The sequence below is a fragment of the Achroia grisella genome, unplaced genomic scaffold (genome assembly GCF_030625045.1).
Source record: "Achroia grisella isolate CSIRO2021 unplaced genomic scaffold, CSIRO_AGI_Agris_v1 utg3071, whole genome shotgun sequence".
NCBI lineage: Eukaryota > Metazoa > Arthropoda > Insecta > Lepidoptera > Pyralidae > Achroia > Achroia grisella.
Window position 1 is genome coordinate 780916 of NW_026712790.1, and position 23998 is coordinate 804913.

General features: G+C 35.7%; 1 protein-coding gene across 1 annotated transcript in view; it reads left to right on the forward strand.

The window, feature by feature from the left end:
* The first annotated feature begins 1247 nt into the window (after positions 1 to 1247).
* The window catches only part of LOC131843394 (neural cell adhesion molecule 1-B-like), a 119922-nt gene continuing 97171 nt past the window's right edge, over positions 1248 to 23998 (forward strand). The window contains exons 1-3 of the mRNA XM_059192024.1: positions 1248 to 1259; positions 2660 to 2804; positions 3631 to 3758. Coding sequence (XP_059048007.1) covers positions 1248 to 1259; positions 2660 to 2804; positions 3631 to 3758 — 285 coding nt within the window. The remainder of the gene's footprint in view (positions 1260 to 2659; positions 2805 to 3630; positions 3759 to 23998) is intronic.

Consider the following 23998-nt stretch of genomic DNA (forward strand, 5'->3'; position numbering starts at 1 on the left):
GTCATATTTTATTCTACCACTCATTCGGAATGCAGATTCATCACAAGAAGAATGAGCAAGAAACTTGTGTGTTGCTCTTTTTAATCAACATAGAAATCGCTACGCACTCATTATTAGTGTAATCAGATAATATTGTCAGTTTTTAGATGTTGTTTAAATCTTTTTGCTGGCAGATTTATAACAGACTCTGGTATTTTCTTGTAAAATTGCCATAAAACGAATTACTAACTTTAGCCAAACGACATTTAGGTAAAATCAGTTTGTTATTGTTACGTAAGCTTTTATTAGTGCAATCACTAACTCTTCTGAAACTGTCTATATTCTTCCTGGCATACATGATATTTTCATAAATATATTGAGAAGCAAGAATTGTGGTAAAATAGATACTTTTTATAGACCAACGTCATATTTATTATTCATTGTTTAATGACATCCATCCATCTGTTGTTTAAAGGGATTGTATCCTATCCCCTTAAATGTTGGACGCATAGTGAATGGCCGGCTTAAGGCGCGAGGCAAACAGGATTGTTTGCGTATCGGGCGACCACCTGCGGGCCGCCGCAAGCCCCTCGATTCGCAGATGTCGAACCTGTTCAAATATACTTTGAATAATTTCTTTTCTACAACAATATTGATTGTTTACAGTCACTACTAAGAATATATAAGGAATTGGGGACAGGGAATTGTTAGTAGTGAGGACTAAAGACCCTTATTGCTAGTAATGCACTTGGAGTACTGCTCTCATCTTTGGGCGGGAGCACCTGGATACCAGCTCGGTCCTTTTGACTCGGTTCAGAGACGTGCTATGAGAATTGTCGATGATCACAATCTCTCTAGCGGTATCGAGCCACTTAACTTGAGGCGAGACTTCGCTTCGCTTTTGTGTTCTACCGATTATACAACGGACTGTGTTGTGAGGAATTGTTCGACATGATGCCGACAGCCACCTTTTACCACCGCACCGCTCGCCATCGACAGGGAATTCATCCCCACACGCTGGAACCTAAATGGTCCCGAACAGTGCGGTTTCAGAGGAGTTTCCTCCCGCGTACACTTATGAACTTCCTGCCGAGGTTTTCCCACGAGACTACAGCATGGGGTTTTTCAAGAAGGGTATATTAAGGTTTCTTAAGGGTCGGCAACGCGCACGTGATACCCCTGGTGTTTCAGGCGTTCATAGGCTACGGTAACCGTTTACCATCAGATGGGCCGTATGCTTGATTGCCACCATTATAGTATAAAAAAATATGCATGAATCGGTATGAAGCATTACTAGCAATTCAAGTCAAATTGATTTTCACGTGCATCCAGAGGGCTGGTTTCCAGAGGGAAACCTTCGTGTTAAATTCCTGATGAATTAATAACGATGAGCTGACCTAATCTCATCCTCCACTGGTGGCCCGCCAGCGTAAACCAGATGCACAGGTGGAAGCACCAATCCATAAAAAAATACTTAAGCAATTCCATTGTTTTTTAAACTAACGCCCATACTAAATCATAAAAATATATCATAAGTCTAGCGTAGAGTGTGAATGTTTGCAAAACTAAAGGTGTCACTTGTTAAATCCTTGCGACATTAACTAACTCTCTGTGCGCAAAAAGATTTAGAGCACCTATTTGTACTTTGTTTCCCTGGTCGCCTTTTGTGACTTTCTTGGTATGATAAGAAGTCTTTCTTTTGCCTCCCTCACTCCATGGACTAATAATAGTAGTACATACATACTACGGTTTTAGAATACAATACTTTGGTTGACAATATGACATTTGAGATAAGGCTGATGTAATTCATGTATATTATATATTTGAAGTGTAATATATTTCTAAAATTTACAGCAATTTACAGATAAATCTTGCATGTATTCTCTTTTAAAGCGACCTCAAAAAAGGAGGAGGACGATAGAAATATGACTGTTTTTTTTAATGCTTGTTACTTAAAACTCCGTCATTTAGAAACTGATTTCAAAAACCTATTTTCATTTGAAAATGTATAGAGATAGGCACAGTTTTTTTAAATATTGGAGTCGGTTTTTTTTAAGAAAATTATTGTAATTTAATTTCACCTTGTTCGGATTGTTACGGTATTAATTTCTTAACTATTAAGGTTTAATTTTTTCATAATCTTTTTTTTTATTCTTTATTGCACTATAAAGAGTGTACAAGAGGCGAGCTTGATGTGATATGCCATAATCTACCAGCTAACCTTTGGGTAGCTGGTAGATAATGCTATTATCAGGTACTAGGACCTACAGGTCCAGTGCTACACACTGCGACCTGTATAAATCTATTGTGCTCACCCTCTTTCAAAAATCCCAGTCTAAACTTGTCAGGCTATAATTCAGGGATATTCTTAGGAGCGATGGTTTGCATCTTCTCAATCATCATCATCATCATCATCGCAGCCCGGAAGACGTCCACTGCTGGACATAGGCCTCCCCCAAAGATCTCCACGACGATCGGTCCTGCGCTGCTCGCATCCAATGCCTTCCAGCGATCTTGACTAGATCTAGTTATCTTCTCAATATAGAATGTATACTTTCTAAAGGAGATATTTCTATACATGAGTGGGCTACAACCACATAGGATGTGTAGTGGCATCCCCTCTTCATAATTATACTTATACTTTTACAGTAAATTTAAACATCTGTTATATTGCCAACAGGAGGAACTACGAGACAATCTGACGGTGAGCGTGATGAGCTTCGTGCCCACGCTGGACGACGATGGAAAGCCGATCACCTGCAGAGCGGAGAACCCCAACGTGACCACACTGTTTATGGAAACGTCGTGGACAATTAGTGTAGTTTGTACGTATCAATATGTAAATGAAAAATTACTAGTAGTTACTCTATTCTCGCTAATTTTGAATTTAATAATTAATCTGTATTTTTGTAAACTGAGTGGGAATACAATGACTATTTTAGTAAAAATAAGTTCACTTTAATAAATGCGTATATTTCCCAAAAGGGGTCACAGCGAAGAAGTAACAGTCAAAAATGACATAGAAAAAAACAGACATCAAAAATACAAAGTTTTTAAAAAGAAAGGATCACATGTACAAGCACATTTGAAAAGAATAAGACCTGAGTTTCTTGTCAGTTCTTCTTATCTCTAATGCTGAACTGACGGCAGTTTCTGACATATCATAAGAGTCTGTAATAGACCTACATGAATGTAGATATTTAGAATTGATGTTTGTGATCATGATATTTGTATTGCCAGATCCTAGCAATACAAATTTAAACAAAAGTTGATATGACAGTGAGGTTTCTAAAACTGTAACAAATCTTAAAGTGTTGTTGGACGCACAAATAAGTGATATAAAGGTATCTTTTATACGGCTTTGTATAGTTTTCCTCAGATTAAACTGTTCTGTTCCGTTCACGGCCACTGATTAGACTATGACCTTTTGACAAAATTGCTATAGCATATGCTGGTGGTCACTCTATTCTCACTAATTTTGAATTTAAAATTCAATCTATACTTTTATAAACATATACTAGCATATTTGTCCTTTACCTCGAATGCTCTCAGACTTGACAGTAGTTTCTGACATATCATAAGCCTGTAATAGACCTACATGAATATAGATATTTAGAATTGAGATTGTGATCATGGTATTGGTATTGCCAGATCCACCGGTAGTGAAGCTGCGGTTAGGCAGCTCACTGGCGGCGGGAGATATCAAGGAGGGTGACGATGTTTACTTCGAGTGCCACGTGCGAGCCAACCCGCCCGCCAGGAAGCTCTCTGGCTTCGTGGCGATAAATATATTTTACCATAAAATAAACGTATACGATTGATTTATATTATTTTTTTTATAAATGTCATACAAATATACATAATTCCTCAATATCAATTTTCTATATAAACAATTACAAAAAACAACATACGTTAAATATATTTTACCATAAAATAAACGTATACAAGGTATTGTTTTGTATATTCGTATATTCTTTTTAAAATTAAGATTTATGCCAATGTATCCACACACGTGGCATCCAATACTAAACATTTTCCGAGTTTCCACGGGACCAGGGTCATACCATCAGGCCGTTTCCCGTCTTCGCGAACAATGCCTCTAGTACTGCCGGTATTTGTGCCGTAGATTTATATTATTGTTTACATTTACGATCGCTATCGACAGGAAATTAATCCATACACGCTAGAACTTAAGTGGTCTCGGACAGTGCGGTTTCAGAAGAATTTCCTCCAGTGTACTTAGATTGTGAAATAAACTACCTGCTGGGGCTACAGCGTGAGGTTTTTCAAGATTCCCCTAATATACCCTATATTAGGGATTCTGAAGGGTAAAAAAAATTAAATTAATGCAATTAGCAACAAAAACACATTGGCAACCAAAACGGAAGGTTGCAATGATGCCTATAGGGGAATGCAATATAAACACAACTATTTCGTTATTTTTTACCGTCTTTTTCAAATTATTTAAAATGGCACGATGTAAGTTTCTCCTAGATTATGTAAAAGAGTAACACGCAAGTTTCTTGCTCGTGCTTCTTGTGTTGAGACAGCTTTCCGAATGAGGGGTAGATTAAAAAATTAATTATTGCTATATCAAAACTGCATAAATGTAGATTTACTTGAATAAATAATTTTCGATTCTATTTTACTTTTCATCTAAGGACCTTTTCTGATAATTGTGTAGCATTGGTAGTGAAAGAAAATAAAATATATCAATTTATTTACTCAATACAGAAAACAAATTAATTTTCGAATATCAGGGACTCTTCCGAAATAAATTCCACTCGAAATGAAGCACTGCGCAGTTGAAATTAACACTACTTGGAAGCAAATATAAATATGAGGCAATTGCCTGAAAACCATTGGACTTTGTAAATTGTGGAAGAGTTCATTATTTTGTTTTATTCCACCAAAACATTGGTAACTGAAATAAAAATACAATTGATATACAGAAATTAAATAAATAGGTTCACATGGACGACAACACATTGACGGCGCTGTAAATATTCATAATGTTAATACTAGACTTAAAGACAAACTTGCTGTCCCCAAGTATCGTTTAGAAAAAGATAATAGCTCTATTACGGGAATAGGTATAAAAATTTACAATAACATACCAAAGGATATACTAAAATAACCCTTAAATAAATTCAAAACATCTGTTAAATCATATTTACTGAGCAAAGTCTATTACTCACTAAACGATTACTTGAATGACGAGCGTGCATGGCAATAGTTGTTCATGCACGGGATTTTCATTTAATGTTAGACATAGACACATATATAAATATACATTGTAAATAATCTGGCTTTAAAAAATAAAGTAATTCAGTTGAATTTCTTGCCAGTTCTTCTCAATTGTATCTATATACCGAACTGGATGGTGGGGAAAAAATATAATGTAAATGATTTAACGTTCATAAGCGGCTAAAATGTCCTACATGAATAAATTATTTTCGAATTTGAATTTCAAAATTTGCAATTGCAGCGGATCGTCTAATGTTATTTTGTTTTATCTAACACATTGAAATTTGATATAGCTAACAAAAGATTGACTGAAACAAATCTGTCGTCATCATGTGAAACAATAACGAGTTGCGGAGGCAGCAACAGGAGCGTGATGCGGGGACGGGGGTGCAGGGGCGGGGGTGATATGTACGAGTTGGTAAAGTACTAGACGCTGAAGTACGGTCCGATAATCGCTTTGTACTGTGTCGTTCGCGTTTTAATCAGCAGTTTTATTTTTATTTTTTCAACTCACCCTTTCAGAGGCAATCAGTCGCACGTTGTTACACGGATCGCGTCGCACATCACCGCGCCCGCCCCCCACGCGGCTTGTTTTCCTGTATTGTTTCCACGTTTTTGTTCATGGGCCGACCCACTTACCCCGGCGACGGCTCTCAGTCGGAGCACTGAGCGTACTTGTTTCAAATGCGATTGTTTTACATTGGGACGTTACGTTTTGTCAGATGATGCTGAGGCGATTCACTGGCTATATAGTTCATGAAACGGGACAGCTTCTGTTTATTGTTATTATCCATTGTTGGTGCTGATTATTTTTAATTCTTTTGTTTGCTTATCATCCAATTCAGATTAAAAAATAATTTATTCATATAGGACATTTTAGCCGCTTATGAACGTCAAATTTTTTATATTGTATCTTTTTTCCCTACCGTCCAGTTCAGTATACAGATACAATTGAGAAGAACTGACAAGAAACTCAATTATTATTTTTTTTAAAAGCCAGTTTATTTACAATATATATATATAGGTGTCTATGTCTAACATTAAATGAAAATCCCGTGCATGACCAACTATTGCCATGCACGCTCGTCATTCAAGGAATCGTTTAGTGAGTAAAATAGGTTTTGTTCAGTAAATATAATTTAGCAGATGTTTTAAATTTATTTAAAGGTAATTACAGTATATCCTTTGGTATCTTATTGTAATTTTTATACCTATTCCCATAAAAGACCTATAGACTTCTTCTAAACGATACTTGGGGACAGCAAGTTTGTCTTTATATCTAGTATTGATATTGTGAATATTACAGTTTTTTGGAAATAAGTGAAGATTTTTGTGAACATATAGAATATTTGAGTATATAAATTGAGAAGCAACGGTAAGAAATCGTGAGATACTTCAATAATGTAGCCGTAAACTGAATCTAATTGTTTGACTGACAAGCATACTGTAGGTACTACATATATACTAACAATGAAACAAACAAAATGTTAGATTCTTTGGAAGGAATCTTTGGAATTTCCGTAAGTGGATTGTTCTATACACACCTATGGGTAGACCGGTGCGTCGGATGGTCGGATCGTATGGAGATACTCCACCTCGCTCCTACAATATTCACACCGCTTTTTGGAGCTACAAAGCGCTTTAAACGTAGCTTCCATTTGTTAGGTTCGCGACGATACGTGTCATTGTTTTATATTGTGATTGTTTTTGAAAAATGGCGGCGTCCACAGCGCCAGAATTAAACTGGCGAAATTTACTGTGGCCATTTGGTAGCGGGGCGGCCGGGCCTCGCGTCGTGGGATTTTTGTATGGGTAATATAAATTTTAATTGGTGTTATTTTTGCGATGCGGACAATTTTTGTTTCACGGCGGCGTGTAATGGCGGCCGGACGGACCCGGCTAATGACCGAGGCGGTCATCTCGTAAGAGGGTCACTTAAAAGCTTTCTCGCGACAATGTCTGCCTCGCCCACTCGGGAGCCCAAATTATTCATTATTAATGTTAACATTAGCTCGCACATTAAAAGGGGATCGGCGGTATCACATGGGAAGTACGTCTGCACTCATTACCTACCTATTTTGGGAATACCTATATACCTTGGAACTACTATATATATATATATATATATATATATATATATATACTAGTACCAAGTTAAGCTAACTAAAGATTGTGTTATAGGCACCAGATAACTGATAAAAAACATAGACAATTTTTTCGTAAACACATACATATCAGACCGATATAATCAATCGTACTCATGAATACAAATATTTGTGCCGTGCGAGGAATCGAACCCGCGACCATCAGAAGTAAGGCGGTGTACTTAACCACTAGACCATCGAGGCCGTCAAATATGATATATATTCACACATGTGTGTCACAGCATCATAACCTAGTGGTTTAAAACACAGACTACATAAGTCTACAACGGTCAAGAGTTTGAATCTAGCTGGCGTACAAAAAACTAATTATCCAAGATCCATAACACAAGCTCTGTCTTGCTTGGGACTAGATGGCGCTGTATAAATTGTCCAAGTTTTTTTTTATTTTATATTTACATTTATTCATCCTAATTATAAGCTAGTGTAACACAAACATATATGTCTACAAACGTCGAAAGTTGGAATCTAACCGACGTACAAAAAACTACACTAGTTGTTTGTTAATAATCCAGTACCCATAACACAAGCTCTGCTTAGCTTAGGAGTAGATGACTCTGTGTTATTATCCAAAAATATATCCATTTTTTTGGAATTTGATCGCCACTGGAGAAGCTGGAGAAGGTCGTAGCGCTGGTCAGGCCGATGGCGTCGCCAACCAAACCGCGACTCGCGCGTCGTCGCCGAGGAGTCAACACTACGCTTCCGAGCTGTACCCGAACTCCATTCAACGGCTGATGATACGTCGTTCAGAGGCGAAACACGTGTCGCGATATGGGTGTAGACTCAATAACGGTCGGAATTTGATCGCCAATAGAGAAGGTCGTAACGGTAGTCTAGTTTCCACACCGAATATTCGTAATCTCACATATGTTAATTGTAGCGGAACTAAACAAAATTATATAAATCCATCGAGTAGTAATATATTTTTTTATTATATTTGTTCGTTCACTCACACCGTTTTATAAAAGGCTGTATGGGACTGTTGTTTCATGTTTGATACTATTAAAAGTAAAATAATGTACTAATTCTTTATTCACGAATTCAGGTCCATTATCAGATTGCACTACAGAAACTCTTTTATTATTAATATATTTTATTTATCCGTCTTACTCGTGAACGGGTGCTGCTTGTAGGGACTGGTCTGCTCTAATCACTACGAGTGATTTCCTCTTATTTAGTTCTTTACCCAGTTGGTTATATATTTAATGTTTTTTTCTATTTGACTAATTAATTGAATTAGTGCTAATTGGTAATTTGTATTCACTTAAAATGTAAAGTAACAATAAAATTATTTAAAAGAGCAACACACAAGTTTCTTGCTCGTTCTTGTGTATTCAAAAGTGCTTCAATGTAAGTTTATTTGAATAAATTATTTTCTATTTTTTTCTATTACTTCTTTATATTCTCTAATCTCTCTAATGTCACTGTCTACCATTACCATAAAATCATTTTTCCTTTATAAATAGTTTTACATATTTCTACAAACAATTTATTTTTTACTAGCTACTCGCCCTGACTTCGCTACACCCATGTATTATATAAACCTTTCTCTAGAGTCAAACTATCTATTAAAAAAAAACTTTTCAAAGTCCGTTGCGTAGTTTTAAAGATTTAAGCACGCATAAGAACAGACAGCGACAGCGACTTTGTTTTATACTGTGTAGTGATAATATTAACCATATGTAAAAACCAGCTTTTGCCCGCGTCTTCGCTCGCGTAGTAGTATATTATTAATTAGTGTATTATTATTATTTATATGTAGTTTTTGTGGATTTATTTTTGTTTAGCGTGTGTAAAAAATTAGGGCCTACAAAATGTAAGAAGATTTTACAAACTTTTATCCCCTATTTTATCAAAATCCTTTCTTAGGGGATGCCTACGTCATAGTAGCTCATGCATGCAAAGTCTCAGCCCGATCGGTTTAAAATTGACAAAGTTTCATACAAACTTTCATTCCCTATTTTATCGCCTGGGAGTAGAATTAATCAAAATCCTTTCTTAACGGATGCTTACGACGTAACATCTACCTGCATGCCAAATTTCAGCCCGATCCAGTGGTTTGGGCTGTGCGTTTTTAGATCACTATGTCAGTCTGTCACCTTTGAGTTATATATATTTAGATATTAGTATAGCAATAAAGACTTTTATTTTATTTTATTCTATTTACTTATTTATATGCAAGTACATATGAAAACCACGAGCCTTGGGAAATCTTGACTGTCTAACAGGCACCAGGCAGAAAATCGGGCCCCGTCCAAATGTATTCAGATAAAATAATTCCAAGACAAAGTGCACAACTATTTCTGAGCCACGAACCGTTGTTTCCCGCAACAAATATACAAACAATAAAGTTAAAAGTCGGTTCGGGAAATATAACACAACTGCCTAAAAATAATTTGTTATTTTTGACGGCGCGATAGTAGAGCAGGATGCATGCATCAATAACTGACTCGTAAGATATTTACTTCAGCACGTGTACGTGTGGGTACAGCTCTACAAGTTCTGTATTATTTAACAAACTAGCTGCTACTGGCTTCGTATGCATGGAATTTATATAATACTAGCTGTACCCGCGGCTTCGTCCGCGTGGAATTCAACAAAAAAGTTAATTTTTTCGATTTTAAAATAAAAGTATAGGCTACTTAATACAATATTACAAACAGATTATTTGTATAGGCATCTGTTTACTTTCGTAACTTTCTGAAAAGAGTAAAGAAATGGTCGAGCGAATATTTTTAGCAATACAAATCAAAATATATATAGAGATTTTTTAATATTTTTTTTTATACAGAAAAATATAAGGATGTAAAGGGAGGGGACGCCCTAAGAAAAGATGAATGGATTGTGTGAAAGATGATATGAATAAAAGAAGAGTATGTTCAGATATGACGACCGATAGAGAGCAGTGGAAGAGAATGACATACTGCGCCGACCACAAATAATGGGACAAAGGCGAGGCAATGATGACAGAAAAATATAAATATACATATATAATACATATCAAATAAATATATTTATATATGTACAATAACATAAAGTATAATACTAATTAGCTTTCCTGACTACGATTGCTTGTAATAAACATTGTCACCTTCCGACGTCATAGTCAATAAGAGAATTCAAAGTAACACGTTGTCAACTCTCGTAGAGATAACTTTTTTGTCTATTACTAGCTAAGTTTCATTGTTCTAGCTTCAAAAATGACACATTTCCATATAAACTTCCAAGAGAATAGAAAAATGAAATAGGATATTTCATTTTTCTTCTTAAGGGTAAAATTTTTATTAATTTTAAATGTCATATTTATATTTAATCAACAGCCTAAAAAATAAGTTTCAAGCTTTAAAAATGACAATACTTTCATACCACTTTTCATCTCCTATTTCAATTCCTTACAATAATTTTTTCGCATTACAAATAGCTCATATTCTCAGTCACTGATCTGTTGGTCTTAAAAACATGCTGGCATGGTTCGATTGTATATTTATAATATTATAATTACAATTTGAATTAAAATTTGGCATGTCAATATAATAATTATTAAATATGTTTGCAATGTCATTCGGATTATCAACTATCTCATCATTTATTAGAAGTCAGTCATTCAGTAGTTTTGGCGTAAAAACACAACAGATAGACAGAGTTAGTTTCGAATTTATAATATAAGTAATGAAAACCAATGATAATATTCACAATACTGGGGTACGACAAGGGTGAGTACTACAACCCCGGGTATGGGGGGGGGAAAGAAGCCACGTGTCTGGGGAAATCTGGATAACTAGTGTCGCGCCCGCGACGTGCGCCGCGGGCTGCGGGCTGCGGCCAAACTGCTTTCCCCTGGAATTAAGTTTAGCAATATGTTCCGCAACTACTTGCTCTAAACGAGCTACGTGATATATTGTCACACAATATCTATATTAATATTGTAAAGAGGTAATTTGTATGTTTGTTTGTTCGTTTTAACCTAATGGACATATTCAGTTGATTACACATATATAGCAGTAAATATAATTTGTTCTAGTTCCGATCAGTTGCACGTTACATATCAACTGTTACTTAGCAACATGATTACTTATTTTAAATGAGATGGATTACATTTTTTCTTCTAAAATCAATGTACCTAATACGGTACCTTAATCCATTACATTTAAGACACTCTACAGCTATACATTTAAATAACATACATAATATAAAACAATATACAGAAGAGTAAACAATAGTAGCAAAAAACATATCCAAAATTAAATCTGTTAAAATACTAATCACTAATTATAGTTGGACCTATACCTGGGCCTATAACCTGATGGAGATATACAGTTGATTACAATATACAGTAAACAATAAAACAGTAGCAAAAAAAGTATAATTAAATCTGTTAAAACACTAATCACTAATTATAGTTGGACCTATACCTGGGCCTATCTGTTGCACGTTACATATCAACTATTACTTAGCAACATGATTACTTATGTATTTTAAATGTCTAGGATTAGATTTTTTCTTCTAAAATCAATGAGCCTAATATAATCTGCAGTGGTGCTGCTCCAGTTTTAAAACACTTAGATTATGAACTGAACTACTTGCCGAGGTTTTCTCACGAGACTACAGCATGGGGTTTTTCAAGAACGGTATATTAAGGTTTCTTAAAGAATATCATTTATTCAAATAAACTTACATTGAAGCACTTTTGAATAGTCATCACATTTTTTTTAATCTACCACTCATTCGAAAAGCTGTCTCTTCACAAGAAGAACGAGCAAGAAACTTGCGTGTTGCTCTTTTAAATAATTTTATTATTACTTTACATTTTTAAGTTTAAGTGTGTGAATACAAACTACCAATTAGCACTAATTCAATTAAATACTGAAATAGAAAAAATATTGAATATATAACCAACTGGTTAAACAATTAATAAGAGGAAATCAGTCATAGTGATTAGAGCAGACCAGTCCCTACAAGCAGCACTCGTTCACGAGTATGACGGATGATATATCGGATGATATCTTAAAGGGTCGGCATTGCCACACCACTGGTGTTTCAGGCGTCCATAGGTTAAAAGAGCAACAAATAAGTTTCTTGCGTGTTCTTGATGTGATGAGAAAGATTTCCGAATGAGCATTAGATTAAAAAAAAAGTAATTAATTCAAAGTGCTTTAACGTGAGATTACTTGAATAAACAATTTTCTATTCTATTCTATTTTAATTATCGAAGATTCCCTCCGAGAAAGTATATACGCTCTTTTGGCATACATCGTTTTTTTTTTTAAACTACTCTAGTGGCAAACAGACATACGGCCCATCGTCATCTGCTTCTTCCTTATCCCATTTATTTGTGGTCGGCGTAATATGTTTTTCGCTTCCATTCATCCCTGTTCGCAGTCATCGCGTTATTTACTTCCTTTCTTACCATATCATCTTTCACACAGTCCATCCATCTCTTTTTTGGCCTTCCTCTGTCCTTATAACCATCCAGGAGGAATGTACATACGGCCCATCTGATGGTAAATGGTTACCGTAGCCTATGGACGTCTGAAACACCAGGGGTGTCACGTGCGCGTTGCCGACTCTTAAGAAACCTTAATAAGGCTGAAAAACCCCATGCTGTAGTCTCCTGAGAAGACCTGTCTTATGACTCCGTAATGTAATAATAATAATATCTCAGGACAATTCACACAGCGCCATCTAGTCCCAAGCTAAGCAGAGCTTGTGTTATGGGTATATATGGGTACAACTGATATAAATACATGGATACTTATATGATATTTTTTTGTAAATAAATACATATTATACATAGAAAACACCCAGACCAATACAAACAATCATACTCATGAATACAAATATTTGTAGCGTGCGAGGAATCGAACCCACGACCATCGGATAGTAAAGCGGTGTGCTAAATCACTACACCACCGAGGCTGTTATCAAATATTTTGCTTAAAAGCAAACTATTACAATTAGAAATGATCACAAACCTGTAATACACGTCAGCCGGTCAATATTTACATTGTGTACAAAATTTGTTTGCATACACGAGTTACGCCGAGACTACATTTCGAAGTCTTTATTTGACTTTTGTTCCGCCGTCACTCGCACACTTTGTTACGTTATAATGAATTGTTTCCGGTTGTATTGCATGTGAGGCGTTGTTTACAAGTCCACTAAGGTCACAACAAGATGTTTCGTCTATGAATAGAATAGAATAATAATAATAATAAGTCAGAAAATTTCTATCTTCATCACATAACTCATCCATGCTTGGCTAAGGCCCGCGTGTTTGAATCTATTACCCCCGTAAAAAGGGAGATATAATATATATGTATATATATATATATATATATATATATATATATAATAATAATCTCAGGACCATTCACACAGCGCCATCCAGTCCCAAGTTAAGCTAACTAAAGCTTGTGTTATGGGTACTAGATAACTGATACAAATACATAGATATATTTTTTTTTTCGTAAATACATACATATTATACATAGAAAATACCCAGACCGATACAAACAATCATACTCATGAATACAAATGTTTGTGCCGTGCGAGGAAATGAACCCGCGACCATCGGACGTAAAGCGGTGTGCTAGACCGCTAGACCACCGAGGCCGTCAGATAGAAAATCATTTATTCAATTTTACCTAAATGTCGTTTAACTAAAGTTAGTAATTCGTTTTATGGCAATTGCGTAAGGTTTTGCAACAAAATACCAGAGTCTGTTATAAATCTGCCAGAAAACAGATTTAATTGTCATATAGAACACTTCCTTTGCAAAAAAGCTTACTATAAAACTGAAGAATTCGTTAACAACAATAATGTTTTTATAGAAAAATTTAAAATCTATAGCACTGACAATATTATCTGATTACACTAATAATGAGTGCGTAGCGATTTCTATGTTCATTATCGCATGCCTTTTACTTGTTATACTGTATTTATTTATATAAAAAAAAAACATCTATTCAAAAGAGCAACACACAAGTTTCTTGCTCATTCTTCTTGTGATGAATCTGCATTCCGCATGAGTGGTAGAATCAAAATATGACTATTCAAAAGTGCTTGTAATGAGTTTATTTGAATAAAGATTATTTCTATTTCTATTTCAAATAAACTAAATTTAAGCACTTTTGAGTAGTCATAGTTACCATGTTTTTTTTTAATCTACCGCTCATTCGGAAAGCTGTCTCATCACAAGAAGAACGAGCAAGAAACTTGTGTGTTGCTCTTTTAAATAATCATTGTTACTTTATGATTGTTTGTATCCGTCTGGGTGTTTTCTATGTATTAGGGTTGCCAAGCCCAAATTAAAAAACCAGGATTGAAAGTCAAAATACCAGGACTATCCAGTTTAAAAACAGAACGCAGTAATAGTGTTGCAATAGTTATATTAATATGTAGTGAAATTCAAGTAATTAATATAATCAGGTTTTTAATAGCAAGTATTTGATAAAATTATACTGTTAAAAATCAGTAATCAAGAGGCGCGTATATTTTAAAAACCTAGGAAGCTGACAAATGGCTATTCAGGACTTTCCAGGACACTTCAGAAACTAGGACATGTCCTGGCAAAACAGGACGGTTGGCAACTCTACTATATATGTATTTACATAAAAATAATATATATCAGTTATCTAGTACCTATAACACAAGCTTTGGTTAGCTTGAGACTAGATGAATTGTCGAAAGATACATATATTATATACATCATCATTACATAGTATAAAATAAAGTCGCTGTCGCTGTCTGTCCCTATCTATGCTTAAAACGTTAAACTACGCAACGCATTTTGAAGCGGTTTTTTTAATAGATAGAGCGATTCAAGAGGAAGGTTTATATATATATAACTAGCTTTTGCACGCGGCTTCGCTTAATTTATCCCCTTAGGGGTGGAATTTATCAAAATCCTTTCTTAAGGGATGCCTACGTCATAGTAGCTTTATGCATGCAAAGTCTCAGCCCGATTGGTTTAATATTGACAAAGTTTCATATGAACTTTCATCCCCAATTTTATCCCCTTCGGGGTTGAATTAATAAAAATACGCCTACGTCATAACATCTACCTGCCTGCCAAATTTCAGCCCGATCCGTCGTGGTTTGGGCTGTGCGTTGATAGATCACTATATGAGTCACCTTTGAGTTATATATATTTAGAAGATACACGTACACCCGTGCGAAGCCAGGGTGAGTAGTACTTACATAAAAAAACATCGTCAGTGAACGGTGTTAAATGACGGAAACAATAAACCCATCTGATAAGGTTATTGAGGTGAGGTGAAGAAAACGAATTACCGCCATTCAACCCCTCGGAAAGTGCTCTTGTCGCCGAAACAATAAGTAAAAGACAGGTGAGGGAGCAGGTCGGGGCCACTCGGCGCGGAATATGACATTGTGACGGAGTGCGGAGGCCGGCCGCGCCCTCAACAGACCCCTCGGGACCTTATCACGCGGGTTATTACTCCAAATAAGAATGGCAATAGTGCCCTAATAAAACTGCGAGCTATGAACAGATCATAGTTTCGTGGAATATAAGTATTCTCAGGCGTAGTGTGTATGAGAATACTTATTCCCCGAAACTATTCGCGTGAGAATACAATTATGGCGGTCGTTATTGTTTTGTGATTGTATTGTATGCTTTATTTACTAAACGTTTCGTATTCTTTGTGTATATTCTTATCTAGGCATCCGCTAAGAAAGGATTTTGATTAATTCTACCCCCAAGGGAATAAAATAGGGGATGAAAGTTTATATGAAACTTTGTCAATTTTAAACCGATCGGGCTGAGACTTTGCATGCATAAAGCTACTATGACGTAGATTTTGCATAAAATAAGGGATAAGAAAGATTTTTTGATAAATTAAAACCTATGACCCCTAATTTTGGGGTTTAAACGCGATCGAAGCTGCCGGCAAAAGCTAGTATATATATATATATAATAATAATAACAGCACACACACATACAGTATATATATATATATATATATATATAATAATAATAATAATAATAATCTTTATTAAATTCAGAAGGATCGTTACAATATTATTTATACAATAGTTCCAGACAATATCAATCCTTTCAGTATTTATGTGTAGTCCTGACTTCTGAACTAGCATTAGCCGTATGACAGAAGCCAGTTCCTTCCCAATACATGTACTTTTATTATAGAAGGATGAAAATTATTATAACATAATATATATAAACAATATTTAATCAATAGAAATAGAAATATATATATATATATATAGTGAGTGACAAAGACTTGTTTTCCTGAACGTATTTATTTAGTGACGTTTGAATTCAAACAAATTCGCGAGTGGCTGCCACTTGGGCGAGAAAAATATTAAACTGCGAGAGGGAAGCGAGTTCGTGACTCGCATCAGACCTGTTTAATATTAAAACTCTCACTCCAGCCGGCGACAACCCTCCCTGATTACTTGACAAACATTTTGATAATTATTTAATCATGCTACTTTCGCGCCATTTTTGTGTTGTATTGAATTTTGTTGATATGCTCCGATTGTTCTGGTGTATAAAATAGAAAATCAACAATGTTGAAATTGATACTTTGATGGTTATTTTTGTATCGCCCGGTTTTAAAGGTGATCTATTTTTAAGCAATTTCAAATTGGAAACGATTCTCAATTCTGACGTAGTTATTTTTTGTATGTAATAATAATATGATATCTCAGGAGAATTTACACAGCGCCATCTAGTCCCAAGATAAGCAGACCTTATATTATGGGTATACTATATTACTGACATAAATACGTAGTTATTTTTTGTATGTAATAATAATATAATATCTCAGGATAATTTAATAGCCCCATCTAATCCCAAGATAAGCAGAGCTCGTGTTATGGGTACTAGACAACTGATATAAATATGTACAGAAAACACGTTATCTTGTAATAATTAATAACCATCTGGCAATTCTTTGTGGACTCCCGCGATTCTGATTCCCCTAGTGCGGGATCAAATGAATAATCAACTTTATAATATTTGTGTGTTTTAATTACATAGTATAAATCAAATTCGCTGTCCTGTCTGTCCGTACATATGTATGCTTAAATCTTTAAAACTACGCAACGGATTTTGAAGCGGTTTTTAATAGATAGAGTGATTCAAGAGAAAGATTTATATATATAATACATGTACACCAGGGCGAAGCCGGGGCGAAGAAATCTTTCTCTTGAATCACTCTATCTATAAAAAAAAACTATCTATCTATCTAATGTGGACTTATAATCCCATTGCTAATAATGTACCTGCTATGTCAGGGTGACCTCCACGTGGTTCTCCCTGGATACCATCGTGATAAATTACTGGTCACTTTAGCACGATGGGCTAACTGACCTGATCTCATGTTCATCCTATCATCCTCCACTGGTACCCCGCCAGCGTAAACCGTTAGCGCAGGCGGGTGCACCATTTCGAGTGATTTTCATATCTAAAAATCACAGAAGCATGAGAAGTATTTTAAGTAATCAACATATAGGAATTAGCTAGTCTTAATTTTTTTTTTACTATTATTATTTTGTTATTAATATTCTTATTATTTTATTGTGAAATTTTTATTAAAAAATAAATATTGTTATTAAAATTTCAGTACCATAACCGACAGGTACGCGGCTATACGTAGGAAATAGCTAGTCTTAAAATTTTTTTTTAATATTCCTAATTTTGTTAGGTACATTGTTATAAAATATTCTTATTAGGCTATACATAGGAAATAGCTTTTTGTTTCTTTTTTTTTTATTTCTTGGAGAAATCCGTCATGGAGACCCGCCCGCTCCAGGGGTAACGAGCGGGTACTGACGAACTCCTACCGGCTAAAACCCCAATCTACCGCAATAATAGTTGTGTAAGTAAATAAATAAATAAATAAACTCCGACGGCGGGGACCCATCTCAGTAGACGGGTCACTACTCTTCTTCAGGAGAAGTAGCACCTTCTCCAGGCTGCGATGTATACAATGGAAATAGCGAGCCTTACAATTTTTTTTTTTAATTGTTATTTTTTTAATATTTTATATTATTATTATAACTGGCAGTTACGCGGCTATACGCAAACCTGTACAATGTACAAGCACCTCAACATAAGCATTAACTACCCACGAATGAGCCGTCAAAATAATAAGACACAGCATAAATTTTACGTCTTAAGCCACCATAAATTTAAGGGAAATTTATATATATTATAATCTGAACAATTACTCAGGGAGGAGTCAGCGGGCCGATAACTCAGTCGCCGGTGTGGGGGCAGCTGCCGCTCGCTATGCCGATTCATATTTTATTACTGGCTGTACCCGCGGAATTGTCCGCGTGGAATATACCTTACTTTTCGAAAATAAAACAGTTTTTTTAAACAAAAGTAGCCTAAGTTACTACTTGCAAAAAAAAGTCCCCCGTGTGTGGAATTTTACTTTATATTTCAAAAATAAAAGATTTTCTGAAATAAAAGTAGCCTAAGTTACTACTTATTACATCCGCTACCTGCAAAAAAAGTCCCGTCAAAAATCGGTCCAGCCATTGCAGAGATTAGCCGGAACAAAAAGACAGACAGACAGACAGACAAAAATTGTTAAAAATATTATTTTAGTACTTCCAGAAATGAGCTTATTCCTGTTTAAAAGGCCGACAATGTACTTGCAATTCCGCTGGTGTTGCGGGTGCTCAGGGGCGGCGGTAATCACTTACCATCAGGTGAGCCGCATGCTCGTTTGTCCCCTGTGTTACAAAAAAAAACAAACTACCGTATTCATATTTAAATACACGTAGTAAAAAACGGTTATTACAATATTCAAAATCAAATTTAAAAAAAAAATCCCGTCAAAATCAGTCCAGTTATTTCAGAGATTAGCAGAAACAGACAGACAAACAAAAATTTATAAAAATGTTTTTGGTGTACATACCGTATTTATATTCATATGCATGTAATAAAAAACGGTTATTTCAATATTACAAACAGACACACCAATTTTATTTATATGTATAGAATCCGAATCCAGATAACGGAATGGACGAGTCGTATTGCTTTATTTTGATTATTCAAATTCAAACTCAAACTCAAACTCAAAGTCAAAGTCAAAGTCAAAGTCAAAGTCAAAGTCAAAGTCAAAGTCAAAATCAAAATCAAATTCAAAGTAAAATTGTAAGTATCGAAGTCGCGGGAACAGCTAGTTATATATATATAGATATGGTATTTGCAGTTTGCTCGTGTGTTAATTTCAATGTACGAAACAAATCTGAAACTAGCGCGGAATCAGTACCAAATACTCGGGCCCGGGGGACCCCGCCAACTTGTTCCCAGCTCTGCGTAATATCTTTAAACTCAGCTGCCGATCCGCGCAGATAATACCAATCTACGGCGCCGTTACAATGGCATTTCAACTAAGTTGTTATGACAGTATTCGTAATTGGGTTTTGTGGAATGGAGTTATCTAATATTAATACCTAAATGTTAGTGGATCGCGTCCACTGGGACCGTTTCTGTAATTTGAACGGTATTTTAATGTTGCCATACTACCGGTATGTAATTACTGAGCATGTTTATTGGAGCGCGATCCGATAATTAATCGCTGCGTGTTACAGTTAGTATTGTTAACGATTTGAAGCTGTTTTTATATGTCTACATATTGATGAAAGGCCTCAAGGGTGGAAGGGCTAATCTCTGAAATGGCTGGACCGATTTTGACGGGTCTTTTTTGGCAGGTAGCTACCTACCTCAGATACGCGCAGGTCTATGTAACGGATCGTATAACTATATGCATGTGTTGTACACATAAACTATACAGAATTAATTATCTGAATAATAGTTAAAACTCTATCAAAATCTGTTACGTCGTTTAGAATAAGCAAGTCAGAGGTTATCAGTATTACCAGGGGAAGAAACTTATCTGCGCCTGTCACCAAGTTGTTAGCTGTTCTGTGTTGATTAAAAGACTTTTGTTATTTAATAATTTAAAGAGCATATAATAAAATAAGTAATTATCTGTAGCTAGCTACTCGCCCCGGCTTCGCACGGGTGTACAGGTATTATATATATAAAGTTTCCTCTTGAATCACTCTATCTATAAAAAAAACCGCTTCAAAATCCGTTGCGTAGTTTTAAAGATTTAAGCATACATAGGTACAGACAGCGAGAGTGACTTTGCTTTATATTATGTAATGATATTGAAATAACCGTTTTTACTACATGCATATGAATATAAATACGGTACATACACCAAAATAACGTTTTATACAATTTTTGTCTGTCTGTCTGTTTGTTCCGGCTAATCTCTGAAATGACTGGACCGATTTTGACGGTATTTTTATTGGCAGGTAGCAGATGTAATAAGGAGTAACTTAGGCTACTTTTATTTCAGAACTATAAAGATAAACTCCACGCGGGCGAATTCGCGGGTACAGCTATATGAAATAGGAATAAACAAAAAGCCTAGACTTGCCGGCCATAAGTAGTGAGCACATGTGTACATTAAAACGTAGATTTCATTCCCTTTGATGTTTTAAATAAATTCACCATCCCTACGTGTAATTTATTTATATTACATATATTATTTAAACATATGCTTACATTTCAAATAATTATTCCCTTTAGTAGCTGCTATTGTTTCAAATATATACGTGACGCACAAAGAAATACTCACAGTGAATCCAATAACAGGGCGCCGTGAATACCTCTCTCGCAGAACATAAGCAAACAGTGTTATCAGGTGGAAAATTCTCTCTCTTTTATCGTTAATGGCACCTATTTCCCGGCCGGGGGTGCGAGGGGCGCGAGCGGGGCCACGGGGGGCGAACGGCGGCCTCCTATGATCATCCACGAGATTGTGCCCCAATGAAACTCGTCCCGCTCATAATGGACATCGTGATTGAATCACTCGCACTTCTTTCACGTGCCCGATTGATCCCGCGATCGAGATTTCGGAGACGTTACCGTGTCCGATGAGAAATGATATACATACGATCGTCTTTTGTAAATTTAGTTTACACGGTTGTCACTAGATGGCGCTGTTCAATTTCTACAACGCGATATGTTTTCGTTTTGTAGTTACTGATTAGTTCCAAGAATTATTATTTGATCAGTGACTTTTGATCTCCCATCTGATCGATCCCCGTCCAATTCAAACGGGGATCGATATTACGACGGCCTGAGCCGAGATTCGAACCCCTAGTGCTGCCCTCAGACTAAAGTCGTATCCCTCAGGAGTTGGACTTCAGCCCCTCCATAAGTCCTACCGCCTGGAGTGTCATCTGCACTTGCCTCTATAGTCCTTTAGGCCAGCTGCGGCCAACAGCAGTAGAGTAGTCCGAAAAATAAGAAACAAAAGGACCGGGCTGTTTCCTTCGCACGTACGGCGAAAGGGTTCCCCCACGTTTAACATTTAAAGAGTCCGGATTGCGAAGGTGGGGAAGTGCTCATTAAAAAGGGCAAAGGGATGGCGCGGAGGGCGCGGTGGGGCGCAGTGCGATTTCCCAAACAATTAGTACGGTGCACACAGTCCGTACTTTTTCAATGAGGATCCGATTCAATTTAAAGAAACATTTAGACGTATGCTAAATATAAACTGCTATTGTATGAACAAAGTAACGTAATTCGATATATTGTAAAAAACCAGGTATTATATATATGTATGAATATGTTATTGGTTGAATATAGACTTGATTCGGTTGATTGAGAAATTGAAATGAAATAAAATGTAATTTATTTATTTGCTACAAACATTTTCTAAATAAACATCAATCTGTATATATAAATAAAATTGGAGTGTCTGTAATATTGAAATAACCGTTTTTTTACTTCATGCATATGAATATAAATACGGGACATACATTAAAATAACATTTCTTACAATTTTTGTCTGTCTGTCTGTTCCGGCAATCTCTGGCTGGACCGATTTTGACGGGACTTTTTTTGGTAGGTAGCTGATGTAATAAGGAGTAACTTAGGCTACTTTAATTTTAGAAAACTAAAGTTAAAATCCATGCGCAAGTCGCGTGTACAGCTAGTTACACTTAATATATAAATAAGAACAAATAATAATAAATAATAAAATTTATTTTATTAATTCATGTATTTTCTATATGTTATGTGTCTGTAATTGGTGAATAAAGAGTTTATCATCTATCTATCTATCTATAAGGCAAGTAAATTGCATGAAAATGAATATAATAAAATAGTCATTGATACCAAATTCCCACTAATATTTGTAGACTTTTTTTTTCGGACTACATACTCTAATGCTGTTGGCTGTTGGCTGTCTCTCTGTTGCTGGTTGGACACTTCCATACAACCCTTCATCTCGCGTTTCAACCCCTTGCAGTACTTTTTTCGCATTAATAAATAGCCTATGTCCCTTCTCTGGGTCTACACTATCTGTGCACCTAAGTTCACTTTTTTTTCGGACTACTCTAATGCTGTTGGCCGCAGCTGGCCTTTACAGCTTCACCGGACGTTAGGGGGCGAGTGCAGATGGCACTCCTAACCCGCGGAAGGACTTATGGAGCGGCTGAAGGCCAACTCCCGCCTGACGGATACGACTTTAGTCTGAGGGCACCGCTAGGGGTTCGAACCTCGGCTCAGGCCGTCGATCGATCCCCGTTTGAATTGGACGGGGGATCGATCGGAGGGGCATTTGTAAAGACATCTTTATCAATCTTTTATACTTTTTCAATACACGTAAGAACTTCAGTTCTAATATTAGTCCACAGTATATAATTAAACACCAAAATTTCATGCAACCCACGCTGTTCCAACTAATTTATATATATATAAAAAATCGAAATAACGTTGTTTACAAGTTGTAATGTAAAGACGGGTAGTCTTTACATTAAAAAAGTCAAACAGGGGCGTAGCCTCCGCCGTATCTGCCGTATCAATTATACGGCGCCCCCGGGACATGTGGGCCCCAACGTGCGTAAGCAAAAATTAACTTCCCAATTTTTTTTATATAACAAATGTCATAGAAAAAAAAAGCAATTTTTTGCTGCATTACCTATAAATGTTTTAATAAATAAGTTTTACCGAAAAAAGGCTAGGATTATGATGAACAATATTTCTATTAATTTTATGCATTTTTTTTTCTTTTGTGAGTAATCTTTATGTAAGGACCCTCAAACAAATTTTTATACGGGGCCCCGCCAAGGCAACTACGCTTCTGCCATTAACGTCGTCCAAGTAAGCAATTAAAAATTAACTTCCCAATTTTTTTTATTTCACAAATGACAACAGTCTAAATAAGCAATGTTTTTTTGACGCATCAGCAGCAAATGATTTGAAATCAGTTTGCCGAAAAAACGGCAAGGAGAGTGTACGTTTAATTTGAATTGTTTGTAAAAATTTTGAAAAAATAATAGATAATTATGATGAATAAATATTTCTATTAATTTTAAGCATTGTTTTCTTTCTTTTGTGAGAAATATTTACCGTAAGGGCTCCAAACAATTTTTTATACGGGGCCCCGCAATTAACTTTAAATAAAAATTAACTTCCCAATTTTTTTTATTTCACAAATGATAAATGTAAAAAAAAAGCAATATCTTTTTTCCTGCATCAGCTATAAATGATTTAATTAATCATTTTGCTGAAAAAAAGTCAAAGATAC